General features: G+C 36.7%; 1 protein-coding gene across 1 annotated transcript in view; it reads left to right on the top strand.

Moving 5' to 3' along the window:
- Positions 1 to 17905, top strand: part of KATNAL1 (katanin p60 subunit A-like 1) — a gene marked incomplete at its 3' end in the record, with an annotated part of 56167 nt that extends 38262 nt beyond the window's left edge. Inside the window, exons 4-8 of the mRNA XM_008586196.1 lie at positions 6688 to 6815; positions 7185 to 7290; positions 14987 to 15145; positions 15856 to 15982; positions 17771 to 17905. Coding sequence (XP_008584418.1) covers positions 6688 to 6815; positions 7185 to 7290; positions 14987 to 15145; positions 15856 to 15982; positions 17771 to 17905 — 655 coding nt within the window. The remainder of the gene's footprint in view (positions 1 to 6687; positions 6816 to 7184; positions 7291 to 14986; positions 15146 to 15855; positions 15983 to 17770) is intronic.
- Between the last annotated feature and the right edge of the window lie 265 nt (positions 17906 to 18170).

Below are 18170 nucleotides of genomic sequence, written 5' to 3'. Positions count from 1 at the left end.
ACCTTTTAAAAAATATAATTCTAAGTTTGTATGATTTAATTTTTGTTAATGGCTGTGTTTCATTGGCAGCCCATAAAATTACTGAAGATTTAATAATTGGCACTCACAAACCAGTAAGGAACAGTTTCAGCATACCACTGCATGTAACTCTTGTAACTACTGTGTAACTATTACATAGTCCGTGTAACAACCATCAGCTCAGGGGTCAAGAAATGGAATATTTGGCATCTCAGACGCCATGTTCATGATCTCTCCCAATCCTTACCACTTCCCTCTTTCCCAAAGATAACCACTGTTCTGATTTCTAATGCCGGGAATTAGTTATTCCTATTTTGACATTTTCTGTACAGTAAGTATTCTTTCATGTCTTTTTTTTTTTTTTTTGCTCAACATTTATTTGTGAGATTCCTCCATGCTATTGTGTATATCTGTAGTTTATTCATTGTTCTGCAGTATTATATCACAGTTAAATCTGTTTTCTTGTTGATGTATGTTTGGGCTACTTTTAATTTGAGACTGTTATGAGTAGTGTTGCTTTGGATAGTTTTATACATATCCTTTGAGATATATATATCTGCGCATGCATTTCTAGTGAGCATGTACCTAGGAGCAGAATTGCTGGGTCATAGGCTATGCATAAGCTAAACTTTAGTAGATAACACCAAATAGTTTTCCAAAGTGATTATACCAATTTCCATTCTTACTGGCAGAGTAAAAGTTCCATTTGCTCCACATCTTTGTCAGCGCTTGATATTGTCAGTCTTTTGTAGGTGTAATGGTATCTCATTTTGACTTTACCATCATATTTGCTGTGTATTGTGTATTTACCTGATAACTTATGAGGTTAAAGCCCTTTCATATGTTTCCTGGACATTTGTATTATCAGTGATTTGTTTTTAAGAAATACCTTGTTCTGCCCTTCGGTATTAAATAGCTCCACAAATTCCTTCTCTGATGGCTGATAATTTATCGTGCCAGTTTTTGTTTTATTTATTTATTTTTTACCTTATTGGATTAGATTATACAAAAGTAGTTTTTATGTCTAAAAAAACTCATTGACTGAAGTTATGTTTGGAATTCCAAACCTGTTTGTGGAAGTTTGTGCTATCCTGTTTTTTTATCCACTGTTGATTTTCTTTTCCTGTGTGTCAACTTAGTCTTGGAGAGGGGACACGCTTTTAGGTCATAGGAAGATCTGTGTCCAAATACTTTAATCTCTTGTTCAAAAGACTAGTCAACATATTTTTCTTAGACTGAACAGTTTTACTGTATTCTAACCTTGCCCAGTAAGCATTCTTTACCTACTTGATTTTAGAATTTGCATAACCTTATTGAACTATCCTGTTTCCCACTTTCAGGGCTGTCTTAATGGGAGTTCGTGAGCTCTGTTTCAATGTGATGTTTCTTATTATAGTAAGATTAAATGTGGAATCTTAGTAGCCATATTTAAAATTTTTCTTATCCTTGGGCCGACCCCGTGGCGCACTCGGGAGAGTGCGGCGCTGGGAGCGCAGTGGCGCTCCCACCGCGGGTTCGGATCCTATATAGGAATGGCTGGTGCGCTCACTGGCTGAGCGCGGTGCGGGCGACACCACACCAAGGGTNTATAGGAATGGCTGGTGCGCTCACTGGCTGAGCGCGGTGCGGGCGACACCACACCAAGGGTGGCGATCCCCTTACCAGTCATGAAAAAGACAAAAAAAAAAAAAAATTATTTTTCTTATCCTTTCTCAGAATCCACCACTCATTGTAGCCATCCTGTATACAGAAAGTGTAAAATAAAACATGAGAGAACCCATTGCCTCCTGGCCTTTTGCAGCACATCAGCCAGAGTGTTCTATTAAACATAGGTCAGATTGTGTCTCTCCCCTCTGCTCAATACCTTCCGGTGATTTTCCATCTTAGATTAAAAGCCAAAGTCTATAAAGGTCTGCAAGGCACTACATGGGCTGGCATGCATGTCCTCTTTGACCTCATCTCCTACTTCTCCTCTCATCTCAATCCTTTCTGTTGGTCTCCTTGCAGTTTCTGGAACTTGTCAAGTATACTCCCACCTTCAGGCATTTGTACTTGCTGTTCTGTCCCTAAATGTTTCCTTTTTGTCCTTTTACTGACTGGTAACGGGATCGCAACCCTAGGTGTCGCGCCCGTACCGGGGACCGGCAATGGGATCGCACCCCTCGGTGTTGCGCCCGCACCGCGCTCAGCCAGTGAGCGGGAACCGGTCTCCACATGGGATCCGAACCCTCAGCGGGAGCGCCACTGCGCTCCCAAGTGGCGCACTCTCCAGTGTGCCACCAGGCCGGCCCCCTAACTGTTTTTCTATATGTTTTACTTACTTATGTATCATGTCCCCTAACTTGAATGTGTGCCTCATGAGGGCAGGGCTTTCTGTTTGGTTCATTGCTGTATCCCCAGTTCCTAGAATAGTGCCTGGCACATGTAAGTACTCACAAATATTGTTGAAAGAAGTGATATATTGGTAAGTATGCAGAATGCCATGGATTCATTACTTCAACCTAAATGTATTTTATTAACACTCCAACGCAGGGCATGACACTGAAATTAGTAAGCACTGTTTTGCATTTATCAACCTATTTTACTTTGTAAAATAATAATGTCTTAGAGTGGGATGTAATGTAGAGATCTTGTCTAACTTTCCTGTGTTTGCTTTTCACACTGAGGTAGGAGTAGCCCAGGAGTGTGCAGCAGTATGCCCTAATTCTGGAACTGGTTTGTCAAGGATCTAGCTGTGTCTTTGGACAATTTACTTACCCTCCCTATGCCTCAGTTTTCTCATCTATGAGGTGTAAATAATAAGAGTACCTACATACCTCATAGGACTTTTAGGATGAAAAAGTGAGTTAATGTTTGTCAAGTGCTTGGAACAATGCCTGGCACATAGTAAATAGTAAATGAATTTTAGCTGTCAAAGTAACATGAAAGCAGGGACTTACACAGATATGAAACAGATTACAAAAATCACTCTTTAAAAAGAGAAATAATGAGATTTCCAAGAAATTTTGCACTTTCTTTGGGCCATTGAATTCAGGCAACAGATGAATAACTTGAGCAAGTGAGAGGCAGTGGCTTTACAGAAGAAACCAAAGGTCAGCTATAATTCAGCTTAGACATCCCTGTGACTGTGGGCCAGTGCTTTTTTATTACTAATTAGCCAGAAATTCTGATGTTGGGCAGCTCACCACCTAACAAAAGAGTTGACTCTTGTTGGGCAGAACCCATTGTTAGAAAATCCTTTGTTCTGCTGATGTGAAATCTGCCTCTTTTGTTACTTTATATTGGTCCTGGTTCTTTTCTTTGGAGTAATATAGAGTAGGTCAGTTGGTTGTGTTGCTTCATTAACATTTTCTTCTTTATCTTAAATTTCTCTAGTTTCCTTGGTCCTCCTCCAAATGACATGGTTTTTGAATCCCTTATCAACCCTAGTCATCCTTCCCTGGGTGTAATTAATTTGTCAGTATTCCTCTTAAAATAGAGACCGAGAGCTAGTAACTGACCGTGTTTCACTTAATCTGCCAACGTGAGAGGCTGCACATTAAAATGCAGAAACCATTATTTGCATTTTGGGCCAAGCTGTGTCATTAATTGACTCTTTACTATTTGATTAGTTACTTTGAGACTTATTTTCCTCAAAAAGAATGATTAGCCAATACTAATAAAAGATCACTAACAAAGCTTTTTTGATATGGGTAATTCAGGTATTAGCAAAAAGGAGATAAAATATTTTGCTTTCCTGAAAAAAAAAAAATCAGTCCTTATGCTAAATATCAACTTCTTGCTAATGTTGACCTTAGAATTCTTTCCCTAGATTTTCAAGTTAGTTGACTAAGATCATTTTAGTGACATTGCTGCTAATATTATGTACAGGTGGTAATATCTTGGATGAGGTTAGTTTTATTGCCTGAAAAGTAGCAGTTTCTTTTAGGTACTGTAGTTAACCCAGCTGGTTAACTGATACCACAGTTATTCATATTTGATAGCTCTATTCAAGTTTATTTAAGTGTTTATTATGAAGGATAATTGACACCCATTTTACTGATATCCTGATGTAACCAAATTAGTTACTTAATTTTAGTTTTCCTAAGTCTGTTTTTTTATAACCTTATCATTGTGATTTGAAAAAGTTCCTGGAATTGTCTGAGTACTCAATGTGTATTCAAGTCTCATCTCTACCACTGAGAAACTATGGATTCTTGGGCAAATCATTTAACTGGCTTGTACACACGTTTCCTCTTCTGTACAGTTGAGAGGCTTTTACTTCTTTGATTCTCCTCCTCCTGCTGCACCCCATCTTTGTTCCATACAGCAGCCAGAAGGGTCATCTAGAAATGTAAATCAGTTCATGTCGCTCCCAGGCACTTAGAATAAAATCCAAACTCACCTCTGTCCATCTCTGCAATCTTTTCTTTCCTTCTGCTCAATACCTTTTAGCCACACTGACTACTCAGTTTTTTTCAGGCACCTACAGTTAATAATTATGTGTGTATTTGCTTTGTTTGCTTATTACTTGTTTCCCCCACTAGACTAGACGCTTGATGAGGGCAGATAATGTATTTCCATTCACTGCTCTAAAAACTAATGCACAGTAAAATGTGTTACACATAGTAGGTGCTCAGATAGTCACTGTTCTTAAAATCTTATGATTCCTATTACTTTCAGATAGGTATGCAGTTTTTCCTTTCTCTTGGTGTAGTTAATCAAGTCGTCCTTTGCCACTTGGACATTCATATTAAAATAAAATTTTAGTTTTAATTTTAATTTAGTAAGTTTCAAGTGACAATACCATGTGAAGGCTTGTTAAGTCCCAGATATGTCAGTTTCTGTTGCATTCTTCAGTTGATTTATTTTTAGAATGGTCCTAAAATGATTAGAGTATTCCCAGTGATTTGTTTGACTGTGACTTTGTAGTCTGGCCTGTCTGTACTGTGAAATGTAATTCTGGCCTGAGCTTATTTTAAATTTGTTGATGTTATTATGTTTGTTGTCTTGGTATGTCATAAATTTACTCCTTTTAATAGTGTCAATATTGATAGGTCATCTGAAATGCAAGAATCCTAAGGAAAGCTTAGCTTCATACTACTGCCATACTGCCCAGAAACAATAAATTGTTCATTTTCTTTGAGCCAAGTCACCAGAATATTGTTTAGTCATTTTCCCAGTGGCTTAAAAGAACTAGAACATTTGCAAAAGGGAGCCATTTAGTTCCCTATCATCCCTTATGATTGAGCCTTTCATTTATCTCAGAAAAAGTGGGGTCAGAGAAATTCATCCTGTTTTATTATCTCTTTTCAGATTAAAGTTAGGAGATTGACTCACTTTGACCATTTTCCCCGTTCATTTCTACATTGGACAGTTACTGTGGGGCCGAAGCTCTGGGGAGGTGCTTGGCTCTGCCTGCTTAAGTAGTTCCAGTAGTTGAACTGTCTCTGGAAAATGAGTGGGTTTCATTTAAAGCTCTTCAAAGCTGAGTAAATCTTGGCAGAACCTAATAGAAACCATAGTATATAATTCTTTCTTAAAGCCACCATATTATTAAATTAAGAATTTGGGGTAAAGCATATTGCTTTAATGATCTTAATTACTATTCAGAAAGGTCCTTTACCATTGTCATTACGGTGACTTTATGATGTGGCCCAAGGACTTTACTAGGAAGAAACACTGAATCCTGAGGGTATACTTATAGTAACAGGGAAAAGGCTTTGTAAGATGCAGTTGCAGAGTCCCTCTTTCTCCATCTGCAGCCTCTTTTTTGGATGTTTTAGAGTGATCGTTCTGCCATACACAACCCGTTCTGAAGCTTCAAGCAGGTCAGCCAGGCATGAGGCCATCTGTTGTTGTGGAAGGGCATGGGTTTAGGGAGACAGGAGAACCTGAGTTAAAATATCTATCCTGGGCTGGCCCGGTGGCGCACTCGGTAGAGTGCCGCGCTTGGGAGCGTGGCAGCGCTCCCACCGAGGGTTCGTATCCCATATAGAGACCGGTCTGCTCACTGGTTGAGTGCGGTGCGGGCGCAACACCGAGGGTTGCGATCCCGTTGCTGGTCGCTGTACGGGCGCGACACCGAGGGTTGCGATCCCGTTACCGGTCACGAAAAAAGACAAAAAGGAAAAAAATATATATATATATCCTGACATTTACTGGTGATCTTAAGTTCCTTACCTTTCTGAGTCCTAGTTTCCTTATCTATAAAAAAAAGAAAAATAATATCTACCTTGTAGGGTTGTCGAATTAAATGAAATTATGTGAGATTATTATTATTATTGTTATGTGAGATTTTTTGCCACATAGTAGATTCTCATTAAATTAATTTTCTTTCCTCCTCTACATTAATATTCTAAATATATCTAGCAGTGGTGGAAATCATCTGTATTCACTAATTCATGAGTAGGCTTTCCCTATCTGTTAGGATCTAGCAACAATCATTTTAGTCTTACCTGTAACTGTCCCCCCCAAGAATGTAGATTTGGAGACGTTTATGATAAAGTTGACCACTTCATCTGTTTCTGATGAATTAAATAGGAGAGGATTACATTCAAGAAAATATCATCTTAAAATAATAAAAATTATTTAAAAAGGAATTACATTATAATATTTTGAAAGCTTAATGATGTTAATTAAAATTATCCTGTTATTGACCAGTACTTTTTTTTTAATGTCTGTCCTCAGGGAAGGAAAAATATGCAAGATGGTGCAAGTGATGGTGAAATTCCAAAATTTGATGGTGCTGGATATGATAAGGATCTGGTGGAAGCCCTTGAGAGAGACATTGTCTCCAGGAATCCTAGCATTCATTGGTTAGAGTCTTTTATTGAATTAAAGTAGAGGAGAAACAAGTTATGGGGTTGGGTTGGTGTGAGTCTTCTCTTGTTATCTGTTAATCTTCTGATAATGACTTCATCCATACCAGGAGCACATAGAATTGGCAGGACAGTTCTGTCAGAATGTAACCAAGGACAATTTGCATGTTGATTTGATGTTGACATAATTGACAAAGGTTATTAATTGAATAACATGTCCTAATTAATAAGTGCAATATGTTTTCACTTATGCAGTGTTAGAAAAATGTTCTTAATATAAGAATAAAAAAATTTTTTTTAAATTAGTTTTGACTGTAAATCAAAGGTGTTCCTGATTAAACATGAAACTTTGCTGTTCTTGCAAAGGGATGACATAGCAGATCTGGAAGAAGCAAAGAAGTTGCTAAGGGAAGCTGTAGTTCTTCCAATGTGGATGCCTGACTTTTTCAAAGGGATTAGAAGGCCATGGAAGGTGAGAATTTATTAAAACAGTTTCAACATAATGCTGCTTGCATTACTGTAGTTTATATGTTTAACACCATTTGTAAAGGTTGGGGGAGGTTTGTATATATGCAGAACCACCTGGATTTGAATTTGTAGTTGAGGTGTGCTACATCTGCATGGCAGGAGAGATGGGCTTGACATGTTTAAACTATAGTCTTTAAAGTCAGTACCCTTGGGGTGCTGAGCTAGAGATTTTAAGTGTTTGATCAAATAAATTCCTTTCTAAAAGTTGGCCTATTTCTCACTAATCATTAATTATGTTTGTCATTGTTTAATCTAGACTTGGTATAATTCTCAGACATAATCAGAATGTTCATTTCTCTTTAGCTTGTGCTCTGCCTTAGAGTTTAAAGCCCACCCAGGACTAGTTCCCCCTAAGCTTAGCATTTTCATTTCAGCATATTAAAAAACTGTCCCAAGCTGCCTGGAAGCTCCCAACTTGGTAGCTGCTTGGAACTTTTTTTTTTTTGTCTTAGCCATAGGCAGAGTCTTCCTTTACTTTGACTAGTAGAATGGAATGAAAACGTGATCTTACTTTGTTCTTCTCTGTTAGCTAGGAAGGTCCTTTTCTCTGCTCAGTACCTCCTTCTCTGTTCATGTGTCTAGAAGCAGAGAGGAGAAATTGTTTATTTACATAAATAGCTTGAAACACTCGTGGCATTTTGATTGCCTCCCACAACTTGAAAACAGCCTACATTTTTGTAGATTTACCTTATTTTAATAACATATTACCAAAAATTCCCTCTTTGCTATAACTTTTAAAACCATAAATGTTTTTAAAATGTGTTTGAAATCCATTAATCATATATATTATTATATACTTATGCCCTTTAAATGAAACATTTATTACAATGATTGATGTTGTAATTCAAAAGCATTCATTTGTTCTAATAAAGCTGTGAGTCATAAAGTAACACATAATAGGATAGGTGAAGAAAGAATCTAATTTTAACTGTGGTATTTATAAAACTAAAAATAAATGGTTGAATTAAATAGCTGATACCTTAGGTCCTTTTAGAAAATTTAAAATTCAGTGTTTCCCAGACTTAGTTTAGTTTCTTTTTTTTAGTATCAGTTTTATCACCAATCCAGATACTTGAATCACAGCAAAACAAATAAAGCATAAAACAAGCACAACTGCTTCGGACAGCTGAGTAGTAATGCCCATCCGTGGCTTCTGGTGTTTGTGAGGTCAGGCTTGATTCTTTCTGAATCTGCTGGTCTATCATTTGAAGTTTCCAGCTTCTTTTTGTATGTTATTCTCTACCTTTGCTTTAACCTGTGATAGGGTAACGTTTGAGTTATTTTTCTAAAGATTGCTTAATTATGCAAGAATATTACAGGATTTGCTATTCCATTTACCTGTAATTGTAGAGGTTGATAAAATTGAAGTAAAGAAAATGAATATTTTATTATTTCAAATCATCACACTGTAGCTTATTTTTGATAAAATTTGTTCCTTTTTAGCCTGCCCTGCTGTAGGAGACAGTGTATTCTGGAAGCCATTCCCAACTTTAAACATGAAAAAGTAAAAGTAAGATGTAGGGCAAATGGAGAGAAAGTAGTTTTGTAGTACTGGACCTAGACTTTGACATGAGACCCATCTTCACTGCTCTTAGGGGTAACTTCCCCAGTGAAGGGCTTGCAACAGAAATGTATGTGTGTGTCCTTCATGGAAGATGATGTTCCCAGTCAGGTGTCACAGCGGGCATGTGGGATGAGGGCGCAAAAGCTTCTTCTGAGCAGCCAAAGGTGATTGTAATTTGCAGCCAACATTTTTTGAACCTTCAAAAGTTCAATATACTTTGAGTTTTTATGGTTTTTTCTAAAAAGATCTTTAGCTGTTTTTTAAAAAAACTATTTCTTATTATTATGGTTACAAAAATATGATCTGACTTTATTTACTCCTTGCTGTGCTTTTGTAGTATTTATTGGCAAACTGGATTAACAAAAAAATGTAAAAATTTATTTGCAAAGAATTTTATTCCTGGGCTAATACATTTTTTTTTTTACCTCCATCAATAGAATAAAATTCTGGAATATAGCACTATTATTCTTTTTTATAGAGGTAATGTTCGACATTTTTAGAGATTTGTGAGAATAAGATTATTTACTAAAATGGGATAATAAATAGGTTTTAAAGATGTGAAAATAAGGAGGCCACAGAAATTTGTTAAACTTATAAAATTTGTCTTAAAAATCTAAATTCTAGAATTTCAGAACTGGAATGAACCTTTGAGATCATCTTATCAAATCCTCACAATTTGACAGACTAGAAAGTTGAGATCCAAATAGATTGTGACAGACATAATATAGAAGATTTAAAATTCGATATGTCTTAGCTTCTTATGAATATGTGTGCTTTTCCCTCCTCAGCATACTTTCTTCTGCATAGTATGATGTCATTTATTTATTTATCCATCAGGTACTTATTTCGCCCTGTTACATGTAAGGTTCCTTGTTAAAGTCCTTGGAAAATGTATAGGTTTTTCAAGACATGGTCCCTGGGCTATGAGACATCTTGGATGGAGAGTTAGGTGGATCCAGGCAGCTTTCAGTATTGGGCAGCAGAGGAGCCTAGTGGGTGGTACAGGCTGTACCTGCTCTGCAAGCTCTGCAAAGAGCAGACACGCCGTGATTGGAGAGGGCTTCCTGCCTGAGGATGTGGGATTTGAGTTGGGATTTGCAGGTCTGTAAGGATTTCATTATATTGGGGAAGATATTTCAGATGATGTAGGAGCTTGGGAAGGATTAATGATGTGAGCAGTGGAATGTAGTTGAGAAGGTATAAGTACGTTTGAGAAATAAATGGGTTGGAGTTTTGTAAGGGAGACAGCATAGTGTAGACCCTGGATCTAGACTGTTTGAGTGCCAATTCTAGTGCTTTCCTACTTACTTGCTCTGTGATCTTGAGCAAGTTACTAAACTTCTCCATTCCTCTGTTTTCTTATCTGTAAAATGGTAATAATAATAGTTACAGGATATTGTGAGGATAAAATGAGTTAAGGAGGCATTAGAACAGTATCTGACAATAGTTAGCACTATGTAAATGTTAAGTAAGTGAATTAGGGGAAAGATAGGTTGAGGCTGGATTGTGTTTCCCAGGAGTTCGATCTTTTTCTTTTTCCTATAGGCATTGGAGAGACCTCTTTGAGTAATTATGTTACTTAGGTAACATGGTTAAACCAGTAATCTAAGAAAAACATTCTGGTTGCAATGAATGGAAGTAGATGGGAGGCAAAGAGTATGTTCAGAAGCAAGTGGTGGTAGTTTAGGCTTAAAATTCAAAGGTCCTGAATTAGGACGATGATTATGAGAATGGGAATGGAAGGACATATGCTAGTAATATTTAGTGGAGGCAATTGGTAACCTTTTGGATGAAATATATATATATATGAAGAAGAAGGCAGGGGCAAAGATAATATCAAGGATTTGCCTCTGAGTAAATAGTGATGATAACATAAATGTGGAGCTCAGAAGGAGGAAGACAGGGGTTTGCTGTTGAAAGTCTGGCAGGAGCTGGGGGTGCTTCAGTAGAAGGAGATAATGAATCTTTTTGAGTTTGAGATTTTGGTAAATATTCATGTGAAAGTACACTATTGGAAATTGGAAATGCAGGGATGAAGCTAATGAGAGAGGTTAAGGATGGGGATATTAAGTTCATCATCAAAAGTGTTTATCTCTGGGGTGAAATTTTCTCTAATAGAATAATAGTAAGGTGCTTCCTTATAAGCTTGAAGTTCAGATTAAGTGATTCTTTTTCAAGGCAACGTTTTAAATTATACTCAGAAAATGAGATGACAAGGAAATGGACTGCTGTATTTTTCAGTGGCTTAAGAGTGTGTGTGTGTGTGTATGTACATATATGCACATATATGTATATACATGAGTGCGTGTGTGTATACACATCTACATATGCTTGAATCATTCTTACATTGAGACTTTATTCATCTGTTCATTTACCATCCAGGCCTGTCTTAGCACTTTTAAAACTGTACCATAATTTATTTATCTGTGTCCTCTAGAAGACTAAAAGTTTCTTGAGGATTTATGTGTGATTCTTGACTAATTTAACTTAGTATCCTCAGAGTGTGGCACCTAGTAAGAGTTCAGTAAATGTGCATTGGGTAAATATACATTTATTGAGCATTTACCATGTGTTAAGTGTTAGACTAAGTGCAGAGGGTACCAAGATGAGTAAATGAAAGTCCCCAAGAAGCTCATGGTAAGGACAGAGTGACTAGTGCAGTGATAGAGTAACGAACAAGCTGCTCTGGCAGCAGAGAGGAGGAGTAACTAAGTCTGCTGTGGAGAATAATATCAGGGACAGCCTCCCAGAGCACGTGGCTCTGACCTGAGACTTGAAACATAAATAGAAGGTCAACAGGCAGATGTGATGAGGAAAGGCTCTAAGGCAGAATGAATGTCATGTACAAACGTGAAAAATTTAAGAGGATATAGTATATATGGGGAATCATGTATAGTTCAGTGTGGCTGCAAGTGTAGTGTTTATATGGGACATAGTAACAAAAGACACTGCCGTTGTGGTAAGTGTGACCTAACTCTCACAAAGAGCCCTCTATGCCATACTAAATATGTCAGTGAGCCATTGAAAAGTTTTTATGGGAGGGTGATATGCAAATGTAGAGAGAGGATGTTTCTACAGCAATGTAGAGTATGGGTTGGAGATGGACATAGGTGGATATAGATAAGGAATCTGATCAGGAGGCTGTTGTAACAGTCTAGCCAGCCAGTGAGGACCTGAACAAAGACATTGACTATTTGGCTAGTGAAAAATGGATGGATTTGTGAGAGGTGTTTAGAAGGTATAAGTGACTGATTGTTTATAGGGATGAAGGAGAGGGACAAGTTGGATGACTCCCAGATTCCAGGTGTGAATTGAAGAGAGTATGCAGTGAGTTCTGACATTGCCTACCCAGAGTTGGGCCAGACTTCACAGGCTGAGAGCACAGTTTTCCACAAGAATGCCCTCCCTTCAGACCTGCTGCAAACTTGGGGGATTTGCAGGTCACCCTCACTTATAATCAGCTGGCTACAAATTCAGGTGTTCCTAATTACCCCCTACCCCCTGCCCTGCTCAGGGTGGATAATTCTCTAGAATGATGCACAGAACTCAGGAACGTGTTGTAGTTATGATTACAGGTTTATTATAGGCAAAAGGTACAAATCAGAACCAGCCAAAAGGAGAAATGCATAGGGCAAGGTCTGGAAGGATGCTGAATGTGATGCTTCTTCTGTCCTCTCTCCATGGAGTCAGGATGCTTTAACTCTCCAGACACACGGATGTGTGACAATACACATAATATTACCAATCAGGGAAACTAACTCAAGCTTCAGTGTCTAGAGATTTTATTGGGATTTCATTATGAAGGCGTGATCAATTGAGTCATTGCCCATGGGTCTCAATTTCCTGTCCCTTTTCTTTTCCCAGAGATTGAATTGATATCACATGGCTCAAGGTCCCAACTCTCTAATCACATGGTTAGTTTTTCTGGTGTTGTCCGCCCCCATCCTGAATCATCTTGTAAGCAAGGGGCCCACCGTGAATAACAATTTCTTGTCACTCTTGAAATTCCAGGGATTTAGGGGCTACCTTCCAGGAACTTGGGACAAAGGCCAGCTAAATTCTTCATTATACAGGCAGGGTGAACTGATACTGGAAATTGAGAGAGGAGCAGGTTTAAATAGAAACAAAATGTGTTTAGGTAAATACTCAGTAGGTAATTGAAAATAGAGGTCTGGAGCTTAGGATAGAATTTGAGTTTAAATTGAAATTGTGAGATATAAGTAGTGGTTGATGATATGGGTACAGATGAATTTGTTCAAGGAGTTTTATAAAGGAAAAGAGCTAAAGACTTAGAATTGCTTTGGGAATGTAAAGGATGGGGAAAGAGGAGATCTGAAAGACACTGAAAATAGCCAGAGAGTAGAAGTGTCAGGAACAGAGTGAGTCACAGAACCCATCTAAGGGAGAAGGGGTTTCAGGAAGAAGAGAAGCAACTTCATATATCAGCAATGTCAGAGGTTGGAGAGAAGGCAAGGAGGTACAATTGAAGAGTGATCATTGCGTCAGTAAATTAGGTATTTTTAGTGAAGTGTTGGAGGCAGAAGTCAGCATGTAGCTTATGAAGAAGAAATAGTAAGCATAAACCATTTCTTTACGAAGGTTGGCTGTGAAGGGAAGAAAAGGTGGATAGTAGCTAGAACATTTGAAGGGTTAAGTGAAGGATTTTTTTTTAATAGGATAGATTTAAGTATGCTTATACTCATACCGAGTTCGTGCCAGGAGACAAGGAGATACAGGAAAGAGAGGAGATAATTGATGGAGTGATGTCATAAGGAGTGAATTTGTAAATACTGTACTGTATCTATGAGCCGTATCATAGATGCTAATGTTGGAAATAAACTCCTGTTGGAAATGGCCACATAATAGATATTACAGAAACTGAGGGCATTGAAAGGGGATACTAGAAAGAGAAATAGGAACTTGCCTGTAGCTATACCTATAGCAGTGCTTATAGCACTAGTTAGTTGTTTTCACAGTTTTCAGTCTCAACCTCATGCAGTTAAAGGCTCCCTACAAAGCAAAAAAAAAAAGAAAGAAAGAAAGAAAGAAAATTTTTTAATAAAATTAATGTGTTAAATCCTAGTTATCCCTAGTTCTGTGTATCAAAATTCTATAGCTAGAAAAGGATTTGGAGATTTTCTAAATTGGAGTTTATAAGACTTTGACATACACATAGTTTTCAAAGTTTAAACCCCCAGAAGTTCTCAAACTTAGTTGGGTCAGAATTCCTCTTAACGAATCACCAACTATTATGCAAAAAAAAGTAATGTTAGCTTTGTATCTGAACTCCCATTAAAAGTGTAAGAAGAAAATAACAGTTATTTTAAAATCCATTAGTGTTGAAGACTAGAGGATTGGTCTCCTTGAATAATTTTTATCCATCACTGATTTGTTTTATAGAGTACTTTTATGTTTATTTGTTTTCAAAGGTAAAAAGTAACTGAAATTTAGTTTTCAATCTATATTTAGTGTCTCTCTCATCACTTGCACTATTTTATGTAAACGGTCTAGCACATTAAACTGATAAATTTTAGCTAATTTGATTAAGCTTGAGTTACCACTGGATTTTACCGTTACCTTATTAACTCAGAAATGGATCTTTATTTTTGACTAAAAGCTGTATACTATAAGTGCATTGTGGCAGATAGGTTTTGTCCCTTACAGAGGGCAAGGAGTGTATAATTCTACTACTTCATGTGGTAGGAAATGTCTTCTTATTTTCATTGTTTAAACTGAGCAATCACTCTTAAGTGGTGCTTAAGACTGTACATATATATCTTGTGCCAGGTTCAATAAAATTGGGTATATCCTTTCTAAATGTATGAGAAGATTCTTTATTGTCTAGGCCCTTTGTTAGCTTATCTCTAACTACCTCCGATTTGAGACATTTTGTGAAATCACTCTTCATTTTTTCTATCTATAAAATGATTCTCTTGTGAAATGCACCATGATTTTACTCTGACAATTGAGTTTATCTGTTGATGGGAAAATCTTCATGTATGTTAATAGTTAATGGTAATTTACAGAAAAGCTCTTTAATCTGATGAGCCATTTAATTCATTTTTTGCAATCTCAGGGTGTGCTGATGGTGGGACCTCCAGGCACTGGTAAGACTATGCTAGCTAAAGCTGTTGCCACCGAATGTGGCACAACGTTCTTCAACGTTTCCTCTTCTACGCTGACATCTAAATATAGAGGTGAATCTGAGAAATTAGTTCGTCTGTTGTTTGAAATGGTGAGTGATGATATGTTCAGAGTACTGTTAGTGCAGATGCGTGATGCCAGTATGGTCTGGGTGTGTTCACTTAGGAGTCTTTTTTAGAAAGGGAAGTTTAGTTGTATTTTAATAATACTAACAAGAGACATGGAGTGGTGGGTTTTGTAGGGTAGTTGGTGTGTCTTCAGCATATCTTTCTCTTGGGATAAATGAAGCTCCTTTGACATCCTGTTCAGCGAGGGTAGAAGAAGAGACTTTGGCCCTGTGTGTGTGGGTTGACTGGTATTTCTGGATCTCTAGTGAGCTGGTAGAGCAGAATATTTTAATACATGTTTTAAAAATCAGAACTGATCTGTCATTGTTTGTTTCTTTTTCCAAAGGGATTTGCAGTAATTGCTTCAGAATGCATGTTTGAGGATAGAGGTTGATTTACCTCTTAAAAAATTCTTTATTATGGAAATTTCTAAGCACAAAAGTAGAAAGAATAGTACAGCGAATCCCCATGTATCTGTCACCCAACTTCACCAACCGTATAACTTTTATTTTTAGAAATTTACTTTTTTTGATATGAACAACTGATTTAGACTGTCAGTAACCAGATAGTGACATTAAAGCAGTGAGAAATTACCACTCTTTTTTGCCATTGTTTTAAAAGGAGAAAATGGTATTTTAAAAATATTCAGATTATTTTATGAGATCAATGAATAATTTCTTTAAATTTCACAAAGGCTAGATTTTATGCCCCTACCACGATCTTCATTGACGAGATAGACTCTATCTGCAGTCGAAGAGGAACCTCTGATGAACATGAAGCAAGTCGCAGAGTCAAGTCTGAACTGCTTATTCAGATGGACGGTAATTGATATTTAATGACTGTCTCAAAACTATGTTCTTTCCTTTTTGAATTGTATGCAGACTCATACTTTGGAAATTCTCAATGAGTGGACTAGAAGGCAGCCTGAATTGATTTTTAATCATTTGTTCATACACCCATTTGTTCATTTGTTCATGCACTCAAAAAGCATTTATTGCACACTTGTTATAAGTCGTGCACCATTTCACGTTCTGAAGTTACAAAGAAAAGGATTGTCATTGCCTTCAGGGAGTTTCCTATTTAGAGCATAGGTTCTAGAGTTGTGATTCAGAGTCCCAGGGGTCCTTGAGACTCTTAAAGTGTCTATAAGGTCTAAACTGTTTTCATGGTAATATCAAGATATTATTTGCCTTTTTCAACTCTCATTCTCTCCCAAGTGAAAAGTGGAGTTTCCCAGACTCTACAAGACGCGTGATATAAAAGATGGAAAGCAGAAGCGTATATGAGAATTCAGCTAGTCTTTATTTAGTCAGACATTAAAAAGAGTTACAAAAATATTTTTTAAAATGCAAGTCTTCTTACTAATTTCTTTTGGTTTTGAAAAACATACTTATTTTTTATAAAAACATGTTAGCAAGTAATGGATTTATTATTATTTTTAAATGAATTAATATTTTTAAAGTTTCTTTTTTAATTTCTCATGGTGAATATTGATAGATATACTTCACAGACACAAGCTTTTTGGAGCTCTCGATAATTTTTAAGCATATGAATAGGTCCTGACCAAAGTGTTTGAGAACCACTGATCTAGATGGGAAGCAGGCAACTGATGAGATAATTACAGTACATTATGGTAAGTTCTGTGGTAAAATTTAGTAAAATCTTTATTAGAAAATACCATATTAACTGGGTTGCTGTAAGTTCACCACTTTGTTATGCCAAGCTAGAGAGTCTTATCAATAAAGTTTGTGGGTTTTTAATTTTTATTATTTTACTACATATTTTCCAGAGTTTCTTTTGTGTGACCTGAAATTTTTTATTCTAAAATTTAAATTCTGAAAAATTAGACTCTATGTACATACAAATAGTTGGTTTGGTTATGAAAGGAAACAGTATTTTCATCAGTGATTATTAGATTCATTTTTAAATTTCTTTTTTATTTTTTACAAGTCACTTAAACATTCAGAGGATGAAATTACTGCAGTATAACCCAGCTTTGAAAATTATGATTATTTCCTGGTATGTTAAGTAAATGTGAATTCTCTTCTGTTCTTACCTCTTGAGAAAATCAAATAAGTTAGACTAAAAACTAAAATAAAAATCTAGCTGGTACAGGGATTAAACCCTGGACTTTGGTGTTATCAGCAACACACTGTAACCAACTGAGCTAACTAGCCAGCTGTAAATAAATTTTTTTTGGAGGAACTTCATGATTTAAAAAAATAAGAAAGGAATAAAACAGAGGCTAATCTCCCATGCCTTTTCTTTTCCGAGGAAATATATATTCANAAAGGAATAAAACAGAGGCTAATCTCCCATGCCTTTTCTTTTCCGAGGAAATATATATTCATTTTCTTACAGAAAAATTGGTTTTTCTTATTGGATTAGACTCCTCCACTAGATTATGTGAATTCTGGCACTTCCTTGGTTTGTAGTTATCTGTTGATGTGTCTGGTTTTGCCACCACACAGAGAGGTCAGGACTGCCCTGCTTTCATCATTGATCCTACCACCCGGTGCTGTGGCTAACGTTTAGAGATGTTAGTTGGATGACAAAATAAAGGACTGTAAGAAAAACGTTATGTCTTTTTCTTCCCTTATTGTTTGTAGGAGTTGGAGGAGCTTTAGAAAATGATGATCCTTCCAAAATGGTTATGGTGTTGGCTGCTACTAATTTCCCATGGGACATCGATGAAGCTTTACGAAGGAGATTAGAAAAAAGGATATATATACCTCTCCCAACAGGTATGATGCCTTCCTTCTACTGTATTTTGAGCTTTCAGTTAATTCCTGTTACCTTTTTCTATTTACCTAAATCTTTATTCCATTGTCATTCTGCTTAAAGAAGTTTTTAGCATCACAAAACCAATTTGTAATAGATGGAAACAGAGACCACAGTATTCTATTAAAGTTCCTTACATTTCAGAGAAATTTTTATATTCAGAGCAATATTTATGTTCATAAATTTGGTGGCACTTTTAAGTTTTTACTTTTAAACTTGAAGAGTCTT

The sequence above is a fragment of the Galeopterus variegatus genome, unplaced genomic scaffold (assembly GCF_000696425.1).
Source record: "Galeopterus variegatus unplaced genomic scaffold, G_variegatus-3.0.2 Scaffold3871, whole genome shotgun sequence".
NCBI classification, from domain to species: domain Eukaryota; kingdom Metazoa; phylum Chordata; class Mammalia; order Dermoptera; family Cynocephalidae; genus Galeopterus; species Galeopterus variegatus.
The sequence above is the reverse complement of the archived record's forward strand: the minus strand, read 5'-3'. Positions and strand labels throughout refer to the sequence as shown.